Raw genomic sequence first — 21,905 nt, 5'->3', positions numbered from 1 at the left:
ATGGAACATCTACCTGCAGGAACCATGAACGGACTCTGTTCCTGTTCAGTAACAAAAGCATCTAATGAAGAAATTGTGTCGATTAATGCAGTGAAATTGGAATAAACGTCTAATTTTACCAAACATAATTAATTAATTATTGCAACGTTTTTAAAATCTTAAAAGCTTTTTGGGGTTTATAAAGAGTTAATAGAGGTTATGTTAGGGTTTATTGGATTTTAGTAACGCTCTTTTATGGTGATGCTTTTCTAAATATTTACAATGTTTTACTTAAAATGACCAATAATTGTTAAACAATTATTTATTCATTCATTTATTTTTAATGACAGACTCGTTAAAAGTGGGAAGAGTTTAGAGTTTTAATATTTAAAATCCTTTATTATGGTAGATGTTGAATTTTATGGAAGAAGGTTTTAAATGATTTTTTTAAATATTTCCATGAGTGTGTTTATCTAAAGATATCTATACAAAAAAATCTAAATCTATTGTATTTATTTGCGTACATATTCCCACCGTTTCTTTAGTTTGTCCAAAAATTCCTGATTTATTTTTGTGTTTATGAACATTAGTACTTCCGGGTTTTCGTCCCGGTGATGACGTTGCCAGGGTAACGCTTTCCTAATTGGATGGAAGCCCTTCAGTAATTCTGGGCTAATGGCGGACTAAGGAGTGCTGACCCGAGCCGTGCGATCGACAGGAGGAATTCACGAAGGAGAAAGCAGCGGCGCGGGGGCGAAGCGGGTCAGAACTCGCGGTGTTTCGGTCCAACATGGCTCCAGACGGTACCGACGGACCCGGCGCTTTCGCACTCTGAGTAAGGAGCTCACGCATGCGCTTTTGGACCCTGTTTGTTCAAACAGCCCTTTTGCTCGAAAAAGAAGTATTTAATCTAAACGGGATGACCCGGAAGTAGCCGGACCGTCATTGATAAACCGTGGTCAGATGGTGGAGTGTGTCGCATCCCTAGAAGGGGAGGACCCCGGCTTCGGTATCGGACGTGATGGGTCAAAAACATGAAATCAAAAAGGAGATCTATGCATTTATCAGTTTCTTTTTAAACGCAACTTAAAACTGCTACCTAAACTATGGTCATGACGTCACGGTGTAGCTGGGCAGACGGGCGAGAGAAAACTCAAACATGTCAACATAAAATCCTGGACAACAATAATCTGCGTCTTTGCATTAAAAAGGTTAAATTCTCCTTCAGGAGGTTCAGTTCTGCTGTGTTTGTAAAACTTTGAGTATATGTTCAATTAATCAAGTTAATGGCCTATAATTGAATGAGGTTTTTGTTATTTCCCATTTGTTTACCTCGTGTCCATAAAGTTTGATTAATTTGGGGGCAGGAGGCTGCAGAAATGAGGAAGATCCCACCTCTACCTCAACCCTGGTTAGTCACATATGAATAAGGTAAATAATAAAAATGGCCCATATTTCTACAAGTGACAACAGCAATGCTTAAATATATGGAGTCCACGCCATCTTCTGGACACCACCTGGACAGCCAGCAGTGGAAGGGCTGCGTGCAGACCAACACGTCATCACGAGTACAGTTTGACAGAATGATGGTCTTCACCTTCATCGTTAAATAGCAGCTTCTGGAATCAGAACTGCATTTGACTGGTCGCTGGTGTCTCTAACGCCACATTCAGACAATGGAGCTACAGATGACCAGGGTCCCAGGAGGAGAAAGCCTGTAAAAACATAGACGGTGCTAGATCTCGAGGACCAGGGTTGCAGCTGGAGGACTCGGACCAGCGGATCCAGTTTGGCAGACCCAGAGCTGTCATTTAGACTTAAAAGGTTTATATTAGCTTTACCCAGGACTTCAGTCTGAATAACAGCGAAAACAGACACTGATTATGGAAAAGTGATGGAACAAATAGGGAGAATGAAAGGGGGCCTTTGCTGCCCTGAGGGACCCCTCCAGTGTGTCTTTAAACTCCAACCATTTCTCTAGATGGGATATTTAAACATCCTGCTCCTCTGTAAATGCAGCTGATAAGTCTAACAGCATAAGAACAACACAGCCACCCAAATCTAACTAAAGAAGTATCATTAAAGTTCCACTCTAATCATCTTTTGATCCAATTTCAAAGGTTCCTAGTGGTCTTTTAGTTATGATTATGCTGTTTTTAGCCAAAATCGGTGTCGTTTTCTAGTTACTGCAGAACGGCATTAGTTCATCCGGAATTCACCCCTGAGTTGTGGGAGGGACTGTTGGTGCAGAGTAAGCTTCCACTCATTTCCCATCATCCGTGTATTTACACTCTGTCCCACTAGCTTACACAAGCCCCCCAACCTAACATTACTGGTCGGTAACGTTAGGTACGTACATGGATCTAGTCGTCTACAGGTGGATGCTTCGGCATGTGGAGGAGCAGGGAGCCACTGACCCCCCAATTGTAGTTTATATGCAACAACTTCAAGCTTTTTCCAACATTATTTTTTTGTCTGCTCCCGATTCACAACGACTTGAATAAAGAAATATTCAGACACACAGTTGTAATCTTAATTCTGTTTATACATGTCCTCCATCTTGAGGGGAAAAATGCTGCAAGAACATGTTAAAAACACCATTTTCATTAGAATGGGTCTTTAAAAATCTTTAAGAGAGCTGATTCTGCGCCATGAAACCCTGTAACCCCTTCACACTTATTGATGCAAATGTGCATCAAACCACTTCAGCTCCAAAGTTGCCTCAATTTAGCTTCTACAGACACACGAAAGCAAAAACATAACAGACATTTTTTTATAGCTGGAAATAAATTCAGGCATCGAGGGGTTAACCTCAGACTGGAAGACCTGAAGGATAGTGTTCTTCAAAAAGGCCACATGCTGGCTGTACAGGACCTGATCCCAAACAGCTGTTGATGATTGCAGGAACAGCTGGATCTGTGGAGGGAAAGAGCTCTTTTAGAGATGAGGACTTAACATTTTGAACTAGATACTATCGCCTGGAAGAAGTCCTGTTTAAGTCCAGTGAGGTGGACTTAAACCGCTCAAATAGGCAGAGAACACAACCTGTAATCAGACCTAAACAAAGCAGAATGAATCTGTTTCATCACCCTCACCTGAAATGTTTGTGAGGTTCTGAGTCCCATCTGAATCCTTTTGTCCATTCACAGTTTGGATCCAGCCTGGGATGAACCGCAGCAACCCGGACATCCAGAAGAAGCCCGGGCCCATAGCAGGTGAGTGACATGACACCCCCCCGGTGCTGATCCACCTGTAGAAGCTCCTGGGAGCAGTTCTCTACCAGGACAAACCAAATGACTGGTCCCATCTGGGTTAGTCTGACCAAACAGAACCCAACTGGTGAACCTTCAGCTTGTTTCAGAGAAGAGCTGTCAGTCCACAGTTGAACAGAGGAGCAGTTCTGTCTTAAAGTCCGACTGTTTCAGCGTGTGAGGAAACATGATGATGAACTGGTTTCTCCAAAATGCCCACATTGGGTCACATGTTTAAGGCTGCAGCACAAATCCTCATGTCCAGTTTCCAGTCAGAACCACTGGGACTTTCTCAGTATGTGGGCCTCCACAGTGACTGATCTGGATGGGTGAGCCGCTCACAGGAATCTGGTACACTGTGGGAAGAACCTGAGCTTGTGTTCTGCTCCAGCTGAGGGAAAGGTCTCTTTTGGACCTGGTCCCACTGCAGCTTTTAGCATCACCTTAGTTCTCCTTTCACTCTTGGATTCGTGCTGCGTTTTTGTGTGGATCTTCAGGGGTTGAGACTGAATCAGAACCAGCTTTCATGGTTCTGTGACTTGAGCGAGTCTAAGGGCTGTTCTCTCCTTTAGATGGGCAGAACTCTGAAGGAGCGGGTCCACCACAGGAGCAGGTCAGTACCTACCATGAGCATTTCTGTGGCTCTTTGATTGTTCTTCACTATTGTTAGCTGTAACACATTGGAGATTACTTGTAATTGTGCCAAAGTAATCCCTTACCATAATATATTACTGTAATCCATTACACATTACTCTTTTATTACCTTTAGGTTCCTTCTTTGTAAAACATATGAAGCAGTAGGATATAACATCTGAAGGGACAAATGTACCACAAAGTGCTTTTCATTGAGATTTGAGGTAATATGGTTTAATAAACATACTATTATTTACATGTGGTGAAGTAAAATCCCAGGAAGCAGTTTGGAAGATCAACCTCCAACCAGAGAGCTGAAGCCTGTGTGACTCGGAACAACTGAGACAAATAAAATCAACCCAATAAAAGCAACTTAAAGCCCCACTCTGAGCGTTCCCAGTGGCCTTTATGCTGGTTTTTGGCCGCTGTCGTTTTCCAGGAGATAGTTTCTGCAGAACAACAGTATTTCAGTAGAACTTCACCTCTGAGTTGTGGGCAGGATCATTAGCACAGAGTAAGCCCACCCACACTTCCCATTATCCCTTGGTTTACACTCTCTTCTGCTAACTTAAAGCCCTTCACACCCCCAACCTAACATTAACGGTACAACAATACAATAAAGAAATACTCAGCAATGCAATTTGAAGCCTAATTTTCTTTATTCACGTCCTCCATTATCAGATAAATGCTACAAGAACATGTTAGAAGCAACAAAAACACCGTTTTCATGGACATGATTCTTTCAAGAGACTGCAGCTAGCTCACAACAACAAGATGGACGACTGTGTGATAAAAAACAAAGCTAAGCACTTTTATCAGGAACATAAAATTAAACTTTTTAGGTCTCTGAAGGCAAAGCAACTGAAGTCCATTTGAATTTGAATTTAAAGTGAAGGACCACAAGCAGACAAAAGATTTTGCACATGGTATGTTTTTTCCATCTACAATTCCTCTTTAAACAGTTCCGTCTGTTACTAAAGTTACTTGACATGGAAAGCCTAAAATGTGACTCAGAATTCACCAGTAACTATTTACACTACTTTGTTTCAGCTAAAAGTAATGTGTTTTTTTTGTATAATTTACTTCTGTAATGAATGACTCCCAACACAGCAGACAGAAAAATGTCCCAGGAGATTTCCTCTGACTGAAGCTCAGAATGGAAAATCCTGGTTCTGTTTCTGTGCCAAAGAACTGGCTCATGTCTGCTCTGAATTTCAGAACCGGACCTGTGACACAGAACTGTGTGTGCTGAGGACCTGCAGCTTCTGCCAGCTGACAGAGGATCCAAGCACAGCAGGTAGGAGCAAAGCTAGAGCGGTCCGGTTCTCCACAGATGTTTGTGTGGCTCTTATCAGGTCCAACGAGCAGCAGGATGGAAGAGCTCTTTAGGTACAGCAAAAACCGAATCTTAAGAAAGGAAAAAGACACTTGTTTCAAGAAAAAGTCTTCTTTTCTGTCTTGCAAGAAAATTAATCTTAACAATAGCAAAATAGTTAACATGCATGACTGACTAGAATTTCTTTCTTTAAATAATAATTCTCAATGTGACCATTTTTCTGACCCCATCAGCAGATTTCTTTTGTCTATTTAAAGAAAATCTGCCAATGGCGTAAAGCATTTTGACTTAGTATTCATTTCTAAGGAGCCTGTTTTTGCAGTGCAGGTTAAAGTCAAATGTGAAGTTGTTGCTCTCGATGGTCGACACAGACGTCTCCATGGATCAGAACTTTCCTTCATGGAGTCACAGGGACAAGCTCCTATGGTTCAAACGAAGCATCTCCATGGTTAATTTTGTGGCCCCAGTTCTGGTGAGTCTGGAGCCATCAGAAGTTGGGCCACAGTTTTGTTTGTTTTTTAGCTTCCTGTTGCTGATTGACAAGTTTTGCTGCTGGAGTCCATCTGTCTGAGTTCCTCAAGCTGCTCCAGCAAAGTGTCCTGCAGACAGAAGTTAGAATAACGGCTGCTTCAAACACTAAATGCTCTGGTCTAACACTGAGATCATGGTCAACATTACAATCTGTCTTTTCCGGTGTGATGACCGCTGCATCTTCAGCTTCACTGTGTTTGGAGGATCAAAGTTCTGATCTGCTGCCATCTTTCCACAACATTATTATTGTGAATGCGCTGTCACTCCTCCTGATCCTCCTTTGGTATTCACCTGTGCAGGCAGGAGGCCCCAGAGCTCGCTCTGTCGCTCTCTCCAGAAAGCAGAGCTCCTGCTCAGAAACACCTTCAGTCCCAGCCTGAAGTGGCTGCTCCACGACCCCAGCCAGGACGAGGAGGAGAACTTTGTGCTGGCGCATAATCTGGTGTCGCGCTCGTCTGTGCGCCTCCAACGACTGCAGGTCGCTCTTCTGACTTTAGCTCCACAGTGGCAGCTGGTGGGCGGAGCACAGATGGGACCTCCTCAGGTGAGGCTACTTTGTCATCAAGAGGGTGTGTCACCTCAGTTGAATAGATGAGGTCACTGAGCTGATGGGAAAAATCCTTTTCTGTGCTGATCATGTTGTCCCCCCCCTCAGGCCTGTGGAAGGAGACCGTCAAGTGAAGGAGTCGTGTTCCACCTGCTGCCCTTCTGCCACCTTTCAGACCGGTACAGTGCACTGTGGAAGCTTCTGGAGCAGCGGGAACTGCTGCTGTTCGTCCACGAATACACCAGGAGGCTTCGTCTGATGACCGCTTACACTTCCAGAGTGCAGCGTCTGCTGGAACCTCAGACCCAGGAACTAAACCTCACACCAAACCAGGTGCTAACCCTTTAATGAGTCTGTGGCACGAGGAGTCACAACGTCGGGTTTTCTTTGAACTCCAGGCTCTTTCAGGTTCCAGTGGGCTGTAATCAGCGGAGTAATGATTCAAGCGCTTTTCAGTACATTCAAAGTCACTGTAGAGAATTAAACAAGTATAAAAACATTAAAAAAATACAGTCTAAGACAGACCAAACAAAAGCAAACTGCTAATGAAATCATAAAGAGAAGGCTGTTAAATAGGTGACAGAACAACTGACATTTCTGCTGTCCATGGTGTTGAGATGAGCAGAGCGGCGTAAGGTGGATGGAGGAGGAGGGTCTGATGGAAGGGGTAATAAAGTAATAAAGTTGTTTTCATGGTGATTTGGTGAAAAGAAGGAGTTATAGTTGTGATGCACGCTGCTGAGCTCTGGACCTGCAGACGTCTATGGATGGGTTTTTGTGGGAGACCAAAGAGGAGGGAGTTACAGGACGAAGGGCAGACACGGCTGATATTACCAAGGTGAAAATGTGTTCACCGAGTCCCATTATTGATGTAAGAGTGAAAGGATGACCCTCTACATGAGGGGAGGGTGGGACCGTCCATGTTCAGAAACTGAATGTTCGTCTTTGAAAGAGAAGATTTACTGACAGAAAGCAGGAGCTCAGTTTTATCGTCGAGATTAGAGATAAACCTGGATTTAAAAATATTAATAAACTTTATTTGTATAGCACCTTTCAAGATAAAAATCACAAAGTGCTTCACAGTAAAACACAATAAAACACGGTAAAACACAGAATACAGAAAAAATTAAGAAAAAGCTATTTAAAAAATATAGGTTTTTAGCTGCTTGGCAGAAAAACAACTGGGTCACGGGAGAGGGGGGGGGGGTGTACGATTTGATTTGGATGTCATCAGCAAAGCAATGTACAGGAATGTGTAAGTTGTGGAAAATGATACCAAGAGGACGGATTTAGGATGAGTTTGACTTTGATTTGATTTAATTGTCATGGAGTGATGTGCCCAGCCCGCCTGGGCTTATATGACATTGGAAGACAAAATACAGAAAACGGCCATCTCAGAACTAAAACAACAACATACAATAATCCATCCAATCAGAGTCTAACAGAATACAAAGCGCCCATTCTTATTGTCCATGCTGTTGCCAAAATACTCGCCAAATTGAAAATGTAATTTTCAAAAAGCCAACATAAAATTTGTTCTTCTGATAACTGAAACAAGTCAGGACATTTCTTTTCCATTACCTCATAAAAACAAAGTCTGTTTTTTTTTTCATACAAAGGAAAATAAAACAGAAAATGAAATTCATCCTCCACCACTTTCAGCTCACAGACCTCACAGTCTTTCCTCCTCTGGAACGCCTTTAAAGCGCCCTATTTCCACCTGTAGGGGGAGCACTCCTGCTCTGAGTGGAGTACAGAAGGATCTTTTCTCCTCTTTCTAAATTATAACCAACATATGGCTCAGTAAAGAAATCATCCTTAATTAGCAAATAAGTTTGTAATTATGTTTTTTTAAAGCACTTTAATTTTCCATTCTTTTTCATTACAAACAACTAAAGTTTCTTTAACATGAACTATCTTACATTTTAAACTATTATAAAATAATGACCGTAAGATTGAGGACAGAGGACAAAATATTAAACACCTCCTTACACCAGGAATACATATGAGCTCTATTCCAATCAAACATTGTACGTGTAAGTCTCTCTTTAGGTAAGGTCACCAGTCGGTTCCATAATCTGAGAGCTTCTGCTCTTTGTTTGATCACACAAGCCTCGCCCCCCATGTCCCCCTTTATGGCAGCTTTAGTGGTGAACCTGTGTACACCCAGGAAGTATCTCACGGCTCTGTTTTAAAACTTATCACACCTGCAGCATAAAATAACACAGATCCCACTATGGTATCGTACAATTTACTAAACGTGTCAAAGCTCAGCTCAGGACAGACTGTCATCTTATTCACCACTTCACCAAACATCCTCCCAGAAGAACCTGATTACACCTGCCTTCCTTCTGGCTATGAAGGTAATGAAGGGAAGCCCTAGGACAGAACCCTGGGGCACACCCGAAGTGATGGGGGAGTGGTTGGAGCAAAGGTTTTGAGCTGGATGAACTGAGTAGAATGGACTAGCAACTCTCATCCAACCACCCCATACTGCTACACACATAACTGAAAAAACAATTTGATAAACAAAATTCTCACAACAGGGCAAAGGTCAAACACTGAATGTGTGAGAAGATATAATTAGTGGGGATGTAAAGGATACAGATACAAATCGAAAAATCGATCTCGTACTGACCGTAATAGCCGGACTATGTTGGTCAAAAGGTGTATAATCAATGAGGGAGTAAATAATCAGTTTATCTGCCTGTTCATGAACACAAACAGAAAGACGTCCAGTCACAAGCTCGCGTCTTCCAAGTCAGATCAACTCCAATTGGCTGAAGGTGAACCACAGTGAGGGATGTGTGTTGTGTTCACTGAACACACCAAAACCCTTTTTTACAGCACTTCAGACAAAATCTGAATAAGATGATTCGCTTTTATTTAACCACAAATTAACCAGCCTAAAAGACCCAAAATGCAGGTTTGAGTGTTTGAAGCTGTTATGTCCTAAAAGACAATTGTTTTTTGTTGCAAATAATAAGAACTTCTAGAGTTGAAAAAAAGAGTTTCTCTGTTAAAATGCATTTTTATTTGTTGTGAAAGTCTAATGTTCGGACACTCACAATGACTTCTTCACCTGTTTTCTTAAAGGGAGTCTGGAACTTTCCCCGTTTGTTGTTCATGTCTTCTTTGCCTCCCCATATTCTTTCTTCCTGGAAAGGACTTTCTGACAGTAAATGTCTTTATCAAGCCTCTCAAACTCTTTTTTTTTCTTTCAGAACTCCCCTGACTCTGCTCCCTCCTGGGTCGGACTTTGTTCTCTGAGTCAGGAGCTGCGGATCCATCTCAGCCACTGGGCCTGTCTGTCCTCCAGAATCCAGTCAAGTGACTGTCTGAGACGGGCCATGGCTCGGCACAGCAGGATGCTGCAGGCTGTGAAGGAGAGCCTGGATCTGCTGGGTCTACAGGCTCTGCTTGTAATAGAACGGTATATCCATGCACTTCTTTGTACTGTTGCCCGGACTGGGTCGGACTCCTTATCGGTAGAGGTTCTGGAGGATGTTTTGAGAGGGATGGAGCTGTACAACCTGGCAGTGGAGGAGCACAGTATGCATCACAGCGCCCTCCTCCAGTGGACAGTGGTACTGCAGCAGGCCCATTATTCGTCCTCGTTTTCTAGTCCTCCACAAAAGAAGAGGTCCTGGCCCAGCCCGGTTCCAGTCGAGCAATTGCTGACTATCATGGCTGCGCATCACGCAGACAGAGCAGCTGAGCAGTTACACCAGTGGATCTCTCAGAAGAACTGTCCGGTTCAGGAAGTTCTGTCAAAAAGATGCACCAATCTGGGACCTGAGATCTGCCGTGGTTTCGATGTTCAGACATACAGGTGGACCTGGAAACAGCTCCAGAACCTCTTCGTCATCAATCCCTCAACTCCAATCAGGAAACCCCGCTCCGAAAGCCTCCATGATGGCTACGTAGAACGTTCTGTTGTGGAAAACCCTGGCTCTGTTTGGCCCAAAGGCACTTCTTTCCAGCGTGGAGGAGAGAGCACATTCCAGAGTGGTTCTGGCCTGACCCGCATGGATTCAGACATACATTTAGAGCATCCATCTGCTCAGCTTCTGTGCCAGGTTCTGCTGTCCTCCTCTGACCTGCTTCCTCCACCAGTACCATGTGGATCCCCAGTAGGAGAACCAATGGAGCGCGTTCTAGCGGCGCTGAGTGAGTCCAACTGCAGGTCCGAGGGGGAAACCGCCGCTGCACCCAAAGATAAAAGCAGTGAAGATCTGCAGAGGAGACGAGGGCAAAACCATGTTGTGGACGAAATTGGATCGGATCGAACAGAGCAAGACCCAACAAACAGGTGAGGTTCCGGGTTAGGTTCAAATGAGCCCACTACCTAAGCCAGTATTCTGCCCAAATGGTTCCAGTTCTAGCTGGAAGCCAGAACCTGCCTCAGCTCCAGTTCTTTGGGATCCACCATCAAGGCAACAGCTTCGGGTTCTCCATAGTGGTTCTTAAAGCCCCACACCAATCATCTTCTGATCTATTGTCAAAGAGTTCCCAGTGGTCTTTTAATTATGATTGTGCCGTTTTTAGCCCAAATCAAAAACCTGTGTCGTTTTCTAGGACATAGTTTCTGCAGAGGAGCAGGAGTTCATTAGAGATTCACCTCTGAGTTGTGGGCGGGACTGTTGGCGTGGAGTAAGCCTGCCCCCATTTCCCATCAACTCTGAGTTTACACTTTCTCCCACTAACTCACAGCCCCTCACATCCCCAAGCAACCATTACCGCTGCAACAAAAATGGCAGACAATATTGGAGCTATCCAGCCGTACAGCCGTGCAGTGCACTGATCTAGTCGTCATAATAGAGCAGAGCAAGGAGCTGATGAGCTCTTTTTCAAACTGAATTTTGAATAAAAAAATTACTTAAGATGGAATTTTGATCTTTATGTGTCATCATCAGAAAAATGCTACAAGAACATGTTCATCACACTAAAAACACAATTTTCATTGGAGTGAGTGTTTAACAAGCACCAAAGGTGTGACGGACCAGACTGAAGAACCACTTGATTTTGGTCACACCAGTAGATGTGGGCGGAGTTGGATTAAAAAAAAAAAAAAGAGGATCAGAATTGTAATTAGCGCTGTGCTATCTCCAAGGCCCGTTAACATTGGGAGTTGGGTCATCTAGACCCACTAGACAGTGCTCTGAACCTTTTTTCTTCAATGATTTGTGATCTTCACTGGTGTCCATGGATTACATGAAATCTTTCCACCTTTATCCACCTTTGGCATGGTAGGGAGAACACGTCAATGTAAGGGTGGGGTCATCTGGACCCCACAAGACAGCACAAGGGTTCTATCTGAAGAAAGGAACTAGACAAAGTCTATGTTTCTGTTTTTGTGGTTATCCTCTGAGACTTTGATCAAGTCTTGTCTACATCGTATATCATCAAAACCAGTTTGAGGTAAAGCTAGAACTTGTGGTGACTCAGTGAACTCCGTCACGATCACATTCTCTGCGTGAGCGCTGCTCATTCTACCAGGAGTTCAGTTGTGAGAAGACGAGTTGGATGATGGAGTTCAAAATTTTGCTCTGTGTCACATGTTTATGTTTGGTGACAAACATAATCCAGCAAAAGGTCTTGGCACTCTGGTCTGAGTTAGTGCATGAAGCTTGAGCTTCACTAATCTGCAGAAGAACATTCCGTTTGCTAAAGCTGAGAACGTCTCTTTCTGTCCGCTCTGATCTTCACAGAGATGAACGTGGCGAGAATGTGGAGAGCAGACGAGCAAGGCGGTGTGGTTCTCGCTGGCCTCACTCGGTTCAGTGGTTGGACCTCAGTGGGCCTCTGCTACTCACTGACCTGCTGGGTCGTTATCGTTCCCTGCTGTGGTTCTTCTGCAGAAGAGTCCTCTGGCTGAAGCTTCATGTCCCAGGAGATGCCCCTGAGGGCAGTCTTAACCTATATGATGACCTCACCACCTTCATGGTCTTGGAAAGGATCTCCAAGGCCGTCGACACAGGTCTTTGCATCCTTCCAGCGAGTTTGCAAGATGGTTCTGGTCAATAACTTTGTTGGGTCTAACACTACAGTCTGGTTCTGTGTCTTGAAGGTCTGCTCCCAGATGAGTACCAGGCCATGCTGGAGGAGCTGGGTCTGCACGTGAAAGTCCTTTGTTCTCACGCTCACTGGGACCAGGGTCAGAGTGACATATTCACATCTCATCATCTAATCAAACATCTTTGATGGCTCCAGCTTTTGATGATGACATACTTTCCTGACATACTTTAGTGAAATAAAGCCAATCTAGTCACCATTTTTTGTGATATGGAACTAAACATTAGTAATGGGCAGATATTGTTTTCCCGGCCGATACCGAAAACCAATATTTCCCCTGCAACTGTGGCCGATAGCCAATATTTGCAGAGGCAGATGCTTGAGACCGATACCAGCTCAGTGGCCTTGTGTCCGCCCTGTAACTGGAAGGTCGTGGGTTCAAACCCTGGCCGAGTCATACCAAAGACTTTAAAAAATGGGACCTAATGCTTCCATGCTTGACACTAAGCATTAAGGGGTTGCATTGGGGGGTTAGCCACCAAATGGTTCCCGAGCGCGGCTGTGTCTGCAGCTCACCGCTCCCCCAGGGGATGGGTCAAATGGGGAGAAAAATACTTCACACACCTAGGTGTGCGATAGTTAATGGGACTTTAAGTGTCTACAGGAACACAAAGTTTAGATTTTTCTATCTTTATTAGAAATGCACAACTTTTCATTTACTGGACAATCACACTGTACTTGACCTTTTTAACATACAGCAAAGGATCTCATAGGAACAAGTATCACTTTAAAATCTACATATAAATATATATCTGTAATCATTCAGACTATTAATTGAATATTAGACATAACTGTGAACCATAAGCTCCACATTGCCTGGGATTTATTAGGAATAACATGTATCCCTATCAAAAATAACACTTACCTGAAAACAACAATTAACTGAGTATGACTGTAAACATAAGCTTTCCAACATATTAGGAACAAGTTAACATTAAAACAATAAAGTGTTTCTGAAAACAGTCAGAAGAATATCGGTAGATTTCATAACATTGGCCGATACTGGCACCTATATATGGCCCATCCCTACCAGACATCGTCAATAAGCAGTGATTGATCCAAGTCAATCTGAGTCAACGTCTCTATGGAAACCACTCCAACCAATCAGGAGTGATCTTGTTGAAACACCTCTACCACTTGAAAGCGGGCTATACGAAATCTGTTAAACAGATGTTTTGGACGTTTTACCTGAGACCACATACTTTCATTGAGGCTTCTGATTGGTCAATTTATAACTTAAATAACTTGCTTTACAGAAGCATTATCATAACAAATAGAATGACTGAGTAATAGCTGTTTGTTTCACAATATAAATCTATGGGATTATGGCTTCTTGTAACCAGCGGGTACTTCCTGTTTGGAACGCTGGGGGGGGTTACCCATTCCAGTTTTCATATACAGTCAATTTACTAACTTAACTCGCCTCTCATAAAAGTTCCATAAAAACGAGGCCCAGAGCAACAGAACCCCCCAGCAGATCTATCTGTCCATATGATTAGTTTACAGGGAGTTCATTAGAACCCTCTGGAAGGTTCTTGGTCCAGTTTTAGGACCATCTAACAGTGCTTTGTGTGTTTGCAGGCGTGTGCAGAACGTTATGTTCTTCTCTCAGAGACAAGTGTGTTGTTCCACATGAGAGTGGAGTGCCGCCATCTGTGGATCGACGGAACCTGTCGCAGACCATGGAGAGCTTCCTGCAGCTGCCCCCGTCCCTGCTGTGGTCTTTACACAGCCCCCAGTCCGGCCTTCAGGTGTCAGGTAAACCCACGTTGTCTGCCATGTCGGAGAAGTAGTGCATGTACAGCTTGTGGGGACCAGAACCAAAACTCAACTAAGCTTGGTGAAAGATGTGACTTTAGGAGGAATAGTGTAGTCTGCCAGCACTCAGGAGAAACTTCGGTTCTTCTCCTGTTTCTCCTGAGTGTTGGCAGAGATACCAACAGAAGATGTTTCCCTTGGAGTTCTGGAAACTCTTGAGATTAGAAACGGAGAAGGACCATCTGCTTTACTCAGTTGGACCCAGTCAGTGTGGATCTTCAACTCCTCCTCTCCATAGGTGCAGCTAACCTCAACCCCCACATGTCCGACCTGCAGAGCAGGACGGTCAGTATGGTCCTGGCTTCAGTGCAGCTGTCCACCGTCTGGGTTGTGTCCAAGGCCTTCCAGTTCCTGTCCTCCTGGAGCCTCCACAAGTTTCTGCTCATCACACAAGGAGACTTGGAGGTAGGTCGGATCAATGTTGATGGTTCCAGCTTGAACGTGTGGATCGTCGCTCTGTTCACATGTGGTCACGGTCATCCTCCTGCTGCTTTAAAACAAATAGAACCAGCATTGCATTTGGGATTGCACTGGTTCCAGCACTGTGTGTTTCCAGAGCCCTTTGTCAATGGTATGTAAGGGATAATGCCCGACGCGGTCAAATGATTGGACGGTGTGGAGGTCTGAACCGTCCTTTTCATTCATTTCTGATAATGGACTCCTCAAAAGGCAGGATTCTGCTTTTACTATAGTCACTTGGATAAAAAATAAATATCAAGTCAATTATTAGTAATTCAATGATGTTCTTTTTTAAATTAAACTCATTTTTTCACAAACAAAAGACTATGTGATTTAGGGCTGCACGATATGAGGAAAACCCGCGATATTAATGATCAATATTGCGATGACGATATAACTTGCGATAAATGAACAAATGGCAAAAACAACAAAAACATTTCCATTTACTGCAAAAGTTTAATTTAAATAAGAGTCAAAATACCTTAAATTATTCTCCAAACAACCCTCGTAAAATTTGGAGGGCAACATCCAACGTAAAAGCTCCATCCGATGGGTCAACAACGTGAAGGGCTCCATCTGATTGGTTCAATGGATAAAGGGATTTATTCAATTCATTAAATAGTTCAAGTTGCCATAAGATTGTTTTAGCGCATTTAATTGCGATTTTCGCAGACTTTCACGATATGGATATTGCACATCTTGAAATATAACGAGCGATAAGGATAAATTTGGGATTTATTGTGCAGGCTAATGTGATGTTATGTAACAGCTACAGAGCCTACACCGACCTCACTCTGCTGCAGCAGAGGAAAGTGGAATACAAGCTAAAAAGTCTTGTTCTGATCTATCTGAGCATCTTGTTCTGATCTAAAGCATCACTTCAGAGTTCTCCTCTCACTGCTTCTTTTTGTCCAGATGATGAAGCTTTGTTTCAGAGAAACTAATCGTTCAATTCCTCTGGTTTCACCTCGTCCTGTCTCATCTGCTCCGTCTTAGATTCTCTTCTGCTGCATCCCAGATCATATTCACCAAACAGGTTAAAGTAAACTGTAACTTAGCTCACGTTTTCATGTGTTTTCTACTGTCTTGCTGTAGTGATAAACTGGAATAACATACAGTGGGTCAAAAAGATTAGAGAGGCCTGTAAATTTCATCATAGGTATCCTGAACTATGAGAGGCAAAATGAGAAAAAAAGAATCCAGAAAAATCCCATTTTCTGATTTTTAAATAATTTATTTGTGAATTATGGTGGAAACTAAGTATTTGGTCACCTACAAACAAACAAACAAACAAACAGGATTTCTGGTTCTCTCAGACCTGTAACTTCTTCTGTAAGAGGATCATCTGTCCTCCATTATTTACCTGTATTAATGGCACCTGTATGAACTGTAGAAAAGACACCTGTCCACAACCTCAAACTGTAACACTCTGAAGGAGATTTCAATTTTTTAGTAATAAATCCTAAATGTTTCGTTCTATTTCTAAATAATTTATACTTTGTTGTTTTGTTTTAATGTTAACATCAAACCAACTGATAATGTAAAACTTTGCTCACAAAAAAATAAATTAAGTAGACAATTCAAATACAAATCTATTCATAGATTAGGAATTAAGCAAACGTCTGCACTCCATTCTCCAGCGCCATGCTGGCTCATCAAACGCCTTCCTGTTAAAGTGGAGTCACCTTCTGAGGGTTGAAGTGGTGTTTTTTTTTTTTTGTTTTGTAGATGCTGATGGAGTCGGTTGAGGAGATGATGCGACAGCTGCTGCGTCTGGATGTGAACCGTCAGCCCTCCATCTGCAGTCTTCAGCTGGGGCAGCAGCTGGTAGCTCTGAAGGAGGCGGCGTCTGAGCTGCAGGTGAGTGTCGCGTTGAAGGTCATTCTGTTTTTGTCAGGACGTTCAAGCCCCGCCCTGTGACAAAGTCAAGAAGAGCATGAAGCAGTACCAGAATTTAAGGTCATCAAGGCTTAACAAAAGGGCGATAATGACCCTTTTCTCACCCAAGGTTATAGAATTGATCTATTAAGACTGGATCTCTTGGGATTTGTGACAAATTCAGCAAAGAAGCAGTCTCACTTCTGCGTACTCTACTAGAAAACAAGCAGGAAACTTGTCTCCAAGAATGTTTTCAGCATGTCTCTTCAGACAGCCAGGTAATCTGGGTCTCTTTTCTGGCTCTGATCTTTGTGTCTCATTCAAAAGGTCTTCTCGTCTCTGGTGCTCAAGACCTTCTCTGTGGCCTGTAAGCAAATGTCAGAGGAGATCTTCGAGCAGAATATGCCCTCTGCTGGACACTGGAGATCCAGCAAGCTCACAGGTAACACCTGCATCCACCTGGACCAATGATGTTCAGCGTAACCCTTGTGCTATCCTAGATGACCCCACCCTTACTTTGACGTGTTCTCCCTACCATGACAAAGGTGGAAAGATTTCATGTAATCCATGGACACCAGTGAAGATCACAAATCATTGAAGAAAAAAGGTTCAGAGCACTGTCTAGTGGGTCTAGATGACCCAACTCCCAATGTTAAAGTGCCTAGGATAGCACAAGGGTTAACATTGGGAGTTGGGTCATCTAGACCCACTAGACAGTGCTCTGAACCTTTTTTCTTCAATGATTTGTGATCTTCACTGGTGTCCATGGATTACATGAACTCTTTCCACCTTTATCCATCTTTGTCATGGTAGGGAGAAGACGTCAATGTAAGGATCGGGTCATCTGGACCCCATAGGATGAAAGCCGTGAACTTTTCAGTGGAATGATGTTTGCTGTGGGCAGTTTGAACGTAATCTGACAAATACCCCTCTGTGGGCGGTACTGTTGGCTCAGTGCAACCCCGTCCCCTCTTCCCCTCCCAGTTACTGAGAGTGCTGTTTACACTCTATCCCACTCACATCCCCGAGCTAACATTAGCAGTGCAAAATGACGAACAATATTGGAGCCATCCAGTTGTTCAGTTTAGAACCAGATACCGGTTCAGACTAGGAAAACAAAGCCGTTCATGGATCTATTTGTCTGCAGGTGGGTGCATCAGAATGGAGCAGAGCAGGGAGCTTGTGACCCACCAAACATATTTTCTACGTCACAAATAAGCTCTTTTTGGAACCTGCATTTTTCCGTCTGCTCCAGAAATTCTCAGAAATTTAGTTTTATTATTAATTTTCTTTATATTTGTCCTCCATCATCAGTAAAATGCTACAAGAACAAGTAAAAAACAACATTTTCATTGGAGTGGGTCTGTAAACTGGTGGTGAAGACAGTGACATGTTGTGATCTATTGAGGTCTGAAAGAAGAAGAACATAAGAAGTCCACAGTCTGCATGATTCAGATGTTCCCTCACTGAGTCTGGTTCTGCTGGAGTTTTCCTCTCCATTGCCAGCCTGTATTTGCTCAGGGGTTACACAAAAAACTCTTCCATGTAATTTCTTCCTTACCTAAATGAACTGTCGTGATCCGTCTGAGATCATGTGGATTTATTGGCATGATCTGGACTGAATCAGGTTCAAACTGTTCATTTCTGTGTATCGACTTACGAGGACCATAGCTGTCTGTAATGAATTTGTTCCTGGTGTTCCTTTCACTTTTACATTCAGTCGTTTTCAGATGTCTTTATTCAGAGTTGCAGTACAGACCAAAAGACCACCTTCCCATTCATTTGAATGAGAAGCTGTGTCCAAACTTTTGTTCTGTACTGTACTTAAAAATGAGCCACATCACCAGCTAGCATGACTTCAGAGTCCAATTTAAGGTGATCTTTACATGTTTGAGTTGATGTGAAGCTGTGGATGAGTTCAGTCTGTTTACATCCCAGAATACAGAGGCGGGGCTCCCAGGTCATGGTTCCTGTTCATAACAGGGTGTCTACAGATTTACAAAAGCTTCATTGGAAATCTATTTCAGACCGTCCAGTTTACTTCAAAGATTTCCACTAACCGGTTCATTTTCAAAGCATTTCTCCATGAATTTGAATTTTCCCATTTACCTGCACTGATCAGCTAATGAGCTAGCTGAGATTGAACCATTGAGTTTAAGACCTTATGACGGCATAGCCTGGAAATTCTCATCGCAACAGGAAGTCACATTGTGTTCATGAGAAAAAAGTCAGACCCATTCACCAGAACTGATGACACTTTCATGCTTTTAAGGTCTTATGTTCATTATGTACATCTAAGATCTTTAAAGACTTTTTAAGGATCCACAGTGAAAGTTCTATGTGCTCCACAGGATTTCCCAGCAACCCCAGCACGTATGCCGCTCTGGCAGCTCAGACTGTGATTGGTCAGGTCCTAGAGGGCGTGGCTCAGCTACCTGATGAGGCCCGGGTCAGGGCGCTCAGTGTCACTATGACGGCTTTCATGGAGGCGTGGATGGAGCACATCCTCAAAGAGCGGATCAAGTTTAGGTATGGTTGGTGCTAACCCCCCCCCCATGAACCAGAATATACGATCCACTAGGAATTATGGGATACATGCTCTAGACCATAAAGGAGGTTTTCATTTGAATTCTTTCAGAACTTTTCCATCCTATTTGGGTCAGAACATTTGTCAGAACAGTAGAACCACTATGACTACTGCTGTTTTGATCCAAATCAGACTAGAAGAACCATTTTGGCTAAATTGGGCTATTCCTGCAGACTGGATGAATGTTTTTAGCTTTTATGCGGTCCACATGTGAACATGTTTTGGACCACAGACACCCCAGCTTCCAGTAAATGGACGACCTTTGGCCTTCTGCTGACCCGTGAACATGCTTCCCGACTTGTGCTCTGTCCTCAGTGTGCAGGGGGCTCTGCAGCTGAAGCGGGACTTTGACTCGGTTCGCCTCATGGTCCAGTCAGAATGCTACGGTCTGTCCGCCGAGCTCCTCCAGAAGCTGCTCAGCCTCCGGTGAGTCCACGTGTCCAAGCAGAGGGTTAGATCCAGCAGGTTCTGTCAGACCATGAACACACCCGCATGCATCCCGGCACCTTTCGGCCCCGCCTCATTAGATGAACCTGGAGGTCTGAAGGTTGCATGTTTTTGACCGTCAGCTGTTTCCTGGGGGCGTGGTCAGTTGGATGCTGGCTGACCACAACAGCTTCCAACTGACCCCGCCCACATATGTTGTGGTCTAATGAGCAGAGGATCCCAGACGGTCTGCAGCACAAATGCTCTGTTGTACAGAGATGTGGTTCCCTTAGCAGATTTCAATTCAGCACCTGGATCTTCTAGTCCAGGGGTCTGCAACCAAAGGCCCCAGAGCCACATGTGGCTCTTTTACCCCTCCACCATACCCATCTCTGGTAAGAGGAAAAGTTTTTGATTAAAAAAAACCAAACAACTATTTTTGGACTATGAGGCTCATTAAGACAGATAAGTCTAACTTTATCGAACGTATTCACAAACAGCTGAAGCACAGCGTCACCCCGCCAGGTTCCTGACTACAGTACCCATAATGCTCCAACAATCCATCAAGTGATCAGCTTCAGGGTTTTCCAAAATTGTACTTCAGCGTTTTAGAGCGCCGTTTACCACAGTTGATCCGTCAGGACAACCAGAATTCCTACTCTAGGCGTAAATATCAGGCAACGTCCTATTGTTGACAAGTTCAAGGACTTTAAGGGCGCCTTATGGTTAAACCCTTGTGCTTTCCTATGCACTTTAACATTGGGAGTTGGGTCATCTAGACCCACTAGACAGTGCTCTGAACCTTTTTTCTTCAATGATTTGTGATCTTCACTGGTGTCCATGGATTACATGAAATCTTTCCACCTTTATCCACTTTTGTCATGGTAGGGAGAACACGTCAATGTAAGGGTGGGGTCATCTAAGATAGCACAAGGGTTAAATGTTTCAGACTCTGGTTCTAGTGGGATGATCTCTTCTCCTGCTTTTTGATGGTCCAAAGACCAAACCTGACTGTTGACACGTCAGAGTCCAACCACAACCATCCTGTACATTGGTTTGAAACGTGCAGAACAAAAGCTGAATCTCTATCCAGAGTGCCAGGTTTAGGAGAAGATTCCTAACATCAGAATCAGAAAGCGGGTCAATTTCGGCACAAAAAACAAAATCAGCTAAACGTGGAGCAGCATCAGCCCTGAATGCTGGCTGTTCCTGCACCTCCCTGTGAGGCTAAAGGCTGGCTGCTAGCCCCTCCCTCATCATGCTGCTGTGTAGGGTTTTCCAGCAGGTGGACTCGGTGGTTCTGTGTCTGCTGCAGCAGCCGCAGGACAGGTCTTCCCTGAAGAGCAGCACTTGGGAGCCTCTCATCCGCTGCTGTGAGTGTCACACCCGTCAGTCCACTGCAGACCAGTCAGGCGGTGAAATGACGGCGACATCTCCTCAGGTCCAACCAGCAGCAGGGACAGCATGGACGCGGCGGCGGCCGGACACATCACCAACCTCGGCTTCCTGGACGGCGAGGAGCCTAACCAGTCCGATGCCCCGGTTCTGAACTCTGACCTGCTTGCAGTGGATCCACCCACCCCAGCAGAACCTTACCTAGCACCAAGGTACGGCTCAGCAGACAGAACCGGTGCAAACGCATCACAGCACAAACGCAAGGACCAAAGAGGAACCTGGAGAGATGCAGAACTTGATGCAGAACTCTGGGTCATTGTCTGCCTCCACCGTCTGACCAGCAGCTCACTGCTGGACCAATCAGAATCAACCACAAAGGTCCCGTTGGACCTGGTTCTGGGTTAGGTTATAGTAAGGAGAACATATTTAGCAAATGTTCTGACCCACAGATTTTCCTAATACACTAGAACTTGACCTCAAGGATTGACTTTTCAACCGGTTCTGTTTCATACAGCAGAATCAGAACTGTTCTCAGCTCCCAGTCCTTGTTAGAAACATGGTTCTGTGGTTCTACAACTAGTTTAGTTGTCGGTGGATAACTATGGTGATGTCTTCAGGCGACCCAAAGAGCTCACTCTGTTCTCTCTGCTCTCAGCACGGTGCTGGGTCCAGCTCAGCAGGACTGGTTGGACCTGAGGATCCAGAGTGGCGCCCGCCGCTGGAGGCTGCCAGGACTGCAGTGTCTGTCCAAAGCCGAGCTGTGACCCGGCGCATCGATCCAACTGTTGTCGTTTTTGTAAATAAATCTAAGTGATGACACAGCATGACTCATGAAGTTATGGGGAGGTGGCATTTCCGGACACAGAGACCTCAGAACCAGCATCCGGTTCTGTCAGGGAGCAGGAAATGGTTTTCACACTCATTTATCCATGCCCTTTGCGTAGAAACCAGCAGGAAACTGTCTGGCCTCTTAAAGATGAGAGGTACTGC

At 44.1% G+C, this 21,905-nt stretch overlaps 1 protein-coding gene across 5 annotated transcripts; it reads left to right on the top strand.

The window, feature by feature from the left end:
- The first annotated feature begins 575 nt into the window (after positions 1–575).
- Positions 576–21,736, top strand: ccdc142 (coiled-coil domain containing 142). Of its 5 annotated transcripts, XM_078953924.1 has the most exons (19): positions 576–814; positions 3,129–3,194; positions 3,803–3,843; positions 5,082–5,160; positions 5,522–5,671; positions 6,030–6,274; positions 6,386–6,610; positions 9,502–10,589; positions 11,989–12,257; positions 12,348–12,434; positions 13,934–14,110; positions 14,409–14,575; positions 16,358–16,489; positions 16,835–16,949; positions 18,859–19,036; positions 19,410–19,520; positions 20,793–20,893; positions 20,962–21,127; positions 21,571–21,736. In XM_078953924.1, the coding sequence occupies exons 6-19, from the start codon at positions 6,260–6,262 to the stop codon at positions 21,677–21,679; spliced, it is 2,940 nt and encodes a 979-aa protein (XP_078810050.1). In that variant the 5' UTR covers positions 576–814; positions 3,129–3,194; positions 3,803–3,843; positions 5,082–5,160; positions 5,522–5,671; positions 6,030–6,259; the 3' UTR covers positions 21,680–21,736. The 5 variants fall into 5 exon arrangements, with proteins under 5 accessions (XP_078810050.1, XP_078810053.1, XP_023815325.1 ...); XM_078953927.1 differs by lacking the exon at positions 5,522–5,671 and having other exon boundaries at positions 577–814; positions 9,502–9,710; XM_023959557.2 differs by lacking the exon at positions 5,522–5,671 and having other exon boundaries at positions 577–814.
- The last annotated feature ends 169 nt before the right edge of the window (positions 21,737–21,905 follow it).

This window comes from Oryzias latipes, chromosome 10 (assembly GCF_053564925.1).
Source record: "Oryzias latipes strain Hd-rR chromosome 10, Olatipes_Hd-rR_3.1".
Classification (NCBI taxonomy): domain Eukaryota; kingdom Metazoa; phylum Chordata; class Actinopteri; order Beloniformes; family Adrianichthyidae; genus Oryzias; species Oryzias latipes.
Note: the sequence above shows the minus strand (reverse complement) of the source record. Positions and strands in the feature narration are given on the sequence as shown.

Coding starts and splice junctions, on each gene's coding strand:
- ccdc142 (XM_023959557.2), top strand. CDS start 3,146: ATGAACCGCAGCAACCCGGACATCCAGAAGAAGCCCGGGCCCATAGCA. Junction 14,576..16,357: donor TCACACAAGGAGACTTGGAG/GTAGGTCGGATC, acceptor TTTGTTTTGTAG/ATGCTGATGGAGTCGGTTGA. Junction 19,037..19,409: donor AAAGAGCGGATCAAGTTTAG/GTATGGTTGGTG, acceptor CTCTGTCCTCAG/TGTGCAGGGGGCTCTGCAGC.